This window comes from Lithobates pipiens, unplaced genomic scaffold, assembly GCF_037356315.1.
Source record: "Lithobates pipiens isolate NorthernLeopardFrog02 unplaced genomic scaffold, aLitPip1_a1.2 Scaffold_23, whole genome shotgun sequence".
Taxonomy (NCBI): domain Eukaryota; kingdom Metazoa; phylum Chordata; class Amphibia; order Anura; family Ranidae; genus Lithobates; species Lithobates pipiens.
Genome location: NW_027507785.1, coordinates 257,299,721 through 257,306,391, shown reverse-complemented (window position 1 = coordinate 257,306,391; position 6,671 = coordinate 257,299,721). Strand labels below are relative to the sequence as shown.

General features: G+C 43.4%; 1 protein-coding gene across 1 annotated transcript in view; it reads left to right on the top strand.

Annotated features, from left to right (window-relative positions):
- Positions 1–4,439: 4,439 nt before the first annotated feature.
- LOC143927138 (ranaspumin-like) overlaps positions 4,440–6,671 on the top strand; it is a 58,661-nt gene continuing 56,429 nt past the window's right edge. Inside the window, exons 1-2 of the mRNA XM_077451091.1 lie at positions 4,440–4,516; positions 4,621–4,682. Of these exons, the coding sequence (XP_077307217.1) occupies positions 4,456–4,516; positions 4,621–4,682 (123 nt within the window). The 5' untranslated portion in view covers positions 4,440–4,455. The remainder of the gene's footprint in view (positions 4,517–4,620; positions 4,683–6,671) is intronic.

Sequence of the window (6,671 nt, the reverse complement as noted above, 5' to 3'; positions counted from 1 at the left end):
GCGCTTATTAATGCAAGTGAAGTTGATTGCACATAGCGTACATTAATTTCCACAACAGTGACCATAGATCAATGCCATGAAAAGGTGTCTCTGTGCGCCATATTACAGGATGTGATTTTCCCCTTAAAGAGGAATTCCATCTACAAAAAATTAAAAGCCAGCAGCTATAAATACTACACCTGCTGACTTTTAATAAATGGACACTCACCTGTCCCATGTCGGCAGCTGAGGCCAATCAATCGCTCGGCTCTGGGCTGCTGCCACCGCCATTCTCGATGAGGGAATCAGGAAGTGAAGTGTTGCAGCTTCACTTCCCGGTTCCCTACTGTGCATTCGCGAGTCGCGCAGGGCAATGGGAATGGTCCGTGCTGTCTCTGGGACCCGTGTGTGTCCCAGCAGACAGCGCGGTGGGACAGGAAACAGCATAGACTCCCGTGGGAGTCTATGCCCGGAAGTGGGTGAAAATACCTGTCTTAGACAGGTATCTCCACCCCCTCCCCCCTGAAAGCTGTCAAATGTGACACCTGAGGGGGGGAGGGTTCAGATGAGCAGAAGTTCCACTTTAGGGTGGAACCCCGCTTTAACCCCATTAAATAGAATACTCAAGAGACAAATACTTGGCAGTATATAGTTTTCACCCATCTGATAATCTGGTCTGCATAGAGGGTCTTTGTAATTCGCGGTTACCTGTATTTCTGGTGGATGTAAGCAAGTTATCAGTATTCATTAAACACAATATTAACCACTTAAGCCCCGGACCATGCTGATGGCCAAAGACCAGAGCACTTTTTGCGATTCAGCACTGCATCACTTTAGCTGACAATTGCGTGGTCGTGCAACGTGGTTCCCAAACAAAATTTACATTCTTTTTCCCCCACAAATAGAGCTTTCTTTTGGTGGTATTTGATCACCCCTGCTGTTTTTATTTTTTGCGCTATAAGCAAAAAAAGAGTGACAATTGTGAAAAAAATCATTATTTTTTACAATTTGCTATAATAAATATCCCCCAAAAATATATTAAAAACTTTTTTTTTCTCAGTTTAGGCCAATATGTATTCTTCTACATATTTTTGGTAAAAAAAAATTGCAATAAGCGTTTGATTGGTTTGCGCAAAAGTTATAGCATTTACAAAATTGGTGATAGCTTTATGGCATTTTTATTAATAGTAGTAATGGCAGGCGATCAGCAATTTTTATCGTGACTGCGACATTATGGCGGACACATAGGACATTTTTCACACATTTGACACATTGACACTGGCAGTGAAGGGGTTAACCATTAGGTGGCAGTGTAGGGGTTAAGTATGTCCTGGGGCACGTTTCTAACTGTGGGGGGAGTGGCTATGTGTGATATGTCACTGATCTCTGCTCCCGATGACAGGGATCAGAGATCAGTGACACTGTCACTAGGCAGAATAGGGAGATGCTTGTTTACATTAGCATCTCCCTGTTCTTCCTCCCCAAGAGACTATCGCGGGTATCCCCGCGGTGATCGAGTCTGCGGAACCCGCAATCTGACTCATGGAGGTCCCGACCGGCACGGCGGTAAATTTAAAGGGACATACATGTAGCATCGGCTTCTGAAGAGCACGCGCTATGTGTTTTTCCAAAGTTAAAGTTTGCCTAAACTGCAGTTTGGTTTGGGTACAGTTGTCTAAATTAGACTTCAGCATCAGTTTGACTGGACCATGAGATGTTCAGCCTGGCCACAAGGGGCATGGTCTCTTCTGGCAGGCATGGAACTATGGTCTGGTTAGATGCTTAAGTTAATCTCTCTCGGAGGCCACCCAGTGGGGGGGTGCTCTCGCTGTGCTTTCTGGGAGAGAGTATTTAAGATGCGGACGTCACGTGGTTTGGGGTTCTGATCCAAAATGATGTACTGACTTCATGGTCCTGGTTCTCCTGACCAGCCCCCAGGAAGTCTATGGCCTGGGGTGCGGATCCACCTGATTTTGATGTCTCTGGCCAAAGAAACAAAAGGAAGGATTCTGAGGTGGTTGAGTGCCGTCTCCAGTTCGGGAGAGACTCTTCAGAGGAACACCAGGTATGAGCTGGTTTTCTTAGCAAGAGTCTGGAAAGGCTGAAGTAACCGAGGGAATCCGGTCTTGTGGATATCGCCAAGCAGGCTGAGAGATCCAGGTATCCTACAAGTATTTTCAAGCTTATTTTCCCTACTTTTTCTACAAACAACGTCTGTGGCAGAGACATTACCTTGTATGTTCTAAAACAACGTCTGTGGCAGAGACTTGTTCCTGAGTAAGCACCTTGTTGGCTGCTAGGCCTTATGAGAGAGGGACTGTCCAACCTGAGTGATCATCCACTTGCAAATGGCTATTCTCTGGATGCAGTCAAAGTAAGCAAGTTCTTTAATATTTTTGACTTTGACTCTAAGAGTACCTGAACTTCCTCACCAACCCACTGATACCAATTTAAAGTGGTTCTGCACCTTTAAAAAAAATATTAAAAGCCAGCAGCTACAAATATTGCAGCTGCTGACTTTTAATAAATTCACACTTACCTGTCCCAGGGTCCAGCGATGTCGGCGGCAGATGACGAGCGATCGCTCATCTCTCTGCTGCCCCCGCCGCCATCCTCTGTGAGGAAATTGGGAAGTGAATCGTTGCGGCTTCACTGCCCGGTTCCCTACTGCGCATGCGCGAGTCGCGCTGCGCGTCTCTGCTGGTCCCCGCTGTGTCCTGGGAACTGTGTGTTTCCCGGAACACAACGGGGGGGCATCTGCGGCGGTCTGTCCCGGAAGTGGGTGCAGATACCTTCATTATCCAGGTAACTGCACCCCCCTTCCCCCTGAAAGGTGCAGATTGTGGCACCGGAGGGGGGAGGGATCAGATGAGCGGATCTTCCACTTTAGGGTGGAGAACCACTTTAAGAGACTGTTTCATTATCTAAGTTTTTACAAATAAAATCCATTCCAGTGGATCTGTTGTCAGTCTCCCATTTACGGGGCCATTTACCACGGGACATCCCCTAGATGTGCCACAAGGAAAACAGAAGGTAACGGTAAGCCCAAATCTAACCAGACTGACTGTTTCTGCTCCACACAGCGTCCTTTCCCTACACTGACAGAAGACAGAATGTAAAACGGCCGCCAATCAGGTCTATTTATAAGGTAGGGGGAATGTTCAATTGTCCATGTGCTGAAATGTCTCAATTGGCTGTCCTGTACCCCATGATGGATGTGTCGTGGGTCATAGTTCTTCACAATGTAAACAAATATGGCCCCCACGAACAGCGCCAGAAGTCCGCCGGTTTGGCGAATCGCGGACGAGCAAAATTTGTCGCGAACCGACCGCCGGGCGGACCGCAAGGCCATCTCAAGTGCATTGAATTCTCTGAGAACATTACACAGACTGTAACTGGCTAAGATACCTCCCAGATGGGTTGCAGGAAAAAAGATTGCTCCATTCCCTCATCAACACAGTCAGAGCCTTTGTGTTCTCCCAGCATGGACAGATCCTCCCCTCCACAGTGATTATTGCTAATGGATATAACAGCTGCTAACAATAATTGCATGTAAAATCCCACAGGCTGGTTGTACCCAAGATCAATATGGATATATTCAGCCTGGCCATACATGGTTTGATTCAGTAGGAACCAGCCGACATTGGAACCGTCTATGCCCAGCTTAAGATGGTATTTCCCTCTGTCTCTCTGTTTTGTGTTATATGTACTAATGGGATCCACCCATGTTCCTATTCCAGGTGCTGCAGCCAAAATAAGTGCTTCTTTCAATAAAACTGGACTTTCATGGACTTATATGTTTTTAGGTTTTAGGTCAAAGTTTGATGTATTACTAATTTTTTAACTACTCTTCCTAGTTGTTTTAATAAGCACATCTAGTCCTACTAACATTAGTGAGAACCTGACTGGTGGGCATGATGAGGTGCATTGCTGATTATGACAATTTAAAGAATGTAATATAGCAGGATCTATCTAATACTTTCCATATAATTTTATAAAATATACACTATATAATATTTAATATAACAATTTATCCGAGTACTTATTCTGGAACCGTCTGTTGTATTTTACCTATAAAATATAAAAACAAAGTCTAGTTGGATTAAAAAGGAAAGTGCCAAGACAAATGGTTTAGCCTGGTACAGAAAATTCTTAACACTTAAAAACATTATAATAAAATACAAATAAATCGTACAAAGGCCATGATGTGCAGAAAGATGAGATGGTAGGAAGCAAAATTAAAACTAAAAAGACTTGTCTTTGAAAGCCTAAATGTAATCTTGGCAAGCACACTTTGCTTTCTTAACTGCTGCCAACAGATCTGATTGGATGTTTCACGATCATGAAAGAGATGTCTAGGACATGTGCCAGTGTCAATGTCATGTGTTTAATGATGTCACTGACTTTAACAAGTATAAAAGAGGAGCTGAGATGTACAGGCAACCACCCACTGAGTTGAAATCAGCAATCAGTACAATGAAGGTTATCCTGCTTTTTGCACTGTTTGCCGTCGCTACCAAAGCTCAGACGCCTGATGGTGAGAGTAATGGTGTTAAGCACTATTAATCATTAAATAAGATTTGTATTATATTGCTAGATTGTTTTCAAGGAGCAATAAACTATGTCTATGTTGCATTATAGGTACTGATTGTCCAGTTAATCCTTATGCAGATGACCCTAATTGTCTGGCAAAATCAGTAACGGTAACATAGAATTTAAAATTAAAATAAACAATTGTTTTTTGTTATTTATTTGTTTAATTTGTCATCAAGACAAGATAGAGTGTGTTATTTTTAATTTAGTTCAATATGAATCTGGGTAATGCATTGAATGGGTAAGTGAAATCCAGTACAACTGTTCAAATACTAAATCATGTTGTTATGTCACCTCTAATTTTACGATTGGAATATAGAATGGGTTGTAGGTCCCATATATCTTATGGTATAGAACTGTTTTTGGTTACATACATTTTGTTGATTTTGTTACAAAATTGTATTACATTTTTGTCATCTACAGATATATTGCATCTTTAATTTTAAGTTTAAAAGCAATGTTATCCTGAATTTGTTTCATTAAAAAATCCTCACTTTTACAAGGTTACTGTACTAAAGATATAGAGAGGCTGTTTACATAGCAAAGTGAGTAAGGAAAAATTGTGTTTACATTTAATACACAGGATTATTTAACCACTTGACCACTGGGCACTTAAACACCCTTAATAACCAGACCAATTTTCAGCTTTCAGTGCTCTCACAATTTGAATGACAATTACTCGGTCATGCAACACTGTACCCATCTGAAATTTTCGTCCTTTTTTTCCCACAAATAGAGCTTTCTTTTGGTGGTATTTGATCACCTCTGCGTTTTTTATTTTTTGTGCTATTAATGAAAAAATACCAAAAATTTTGTAAAAAAAAGCATTTTTCTTCATTTCTATTAAATTTTTTTGCAAATAAGTAATTTTTCTTCATAAATTTGGCCAAAAATGTATACTGCTAAATGTCTTTAGTAAAAATAACCCAAATTAGTGGATATTATTTATTCTGCGTGAAAGTTATAGGGTCTACAAGCTATGGTGCCAATCACTGAAAATGTATCAATTTGATCACAGCTGATGTACTGACAGTCTATCTCATTTCTGGAGACCCTAACAAGCCAGTAATGTACAAAAACCCCCCAAATGACCCCTTTTTGGAAAGTAGACATTCCAAGGTATTTAGTACGTGGCACGGTTAGTTTTTTGAAGTTGTAATTTTTTCCCACAATTCTTTGCAAAATAAAGATTTTTTTTATTTTAATTTTTTTTCACACCAAATTGTCATTTTACCAGGCTATTTCTCTCACACGGCATATACATTCCACAAATGAAACCCCAAAATACATTCTGCTGCTCCTCCTGAGTACGGTGATACCACATGTGTTAGACTTTTACACAGCCTGGCCACATACACAAGTCCAACATTGAAGTAGCAACTTCAGGCGTTCTAGGAGCATAAATTACACATCTAATACCTCAACCACCTAGAAGCTTGTAGGCTTCCTCACTAGTAAAATATTTTTTTGCCATTCTTGTGGCTGGTGAGGCTGCACTGCAGAGCACTGTCGTGGCACAGGCGGCACAGGTGGGCACTGATGGACACAGGCGGCACAGGTGGGCACTGATGGGCACAGGTGGGCACTGATGGACACAGGCGCCACTGATGGACACAGGCGGCACTGATGGGGCACTGCAGTGGCACAGGTGGCACTGATGGGCGCAGGTGGCACTGATGGGCGCAGGTGGCACTGATGGGCGCAGGTGGCACTGATGGGCACTATAGTGACTTTGGTGGCACTGGTGTGGCTCTGGTGGCACTGATTAGCACACAGGCGGCACTGGTGGGCACAGGCGGCACTGGTGGGCACAGGCGGCACTGGTGGGCACAGACGGCACTGATGTGGCACTGCAGTGGCGCAGATGAGCACTGATGGGCACAGATGGCACTGATGGGCACAGGTGGCACTGATGGGCACATGTGGCACTGATGGGCACAGGTGGCACTGATGGGCACAGGTGGCACTGGTGTGGCACTGGTGTGGCACTGGTATGCACTGTAGTGGCACTGGTATGCACTGGTATGCACTGGGGTGGCACTGGGGTGGCTCTGCTGGCACAGAGGTGGCACAGAGGTGGCAAAGGTGGCACAGGTCGC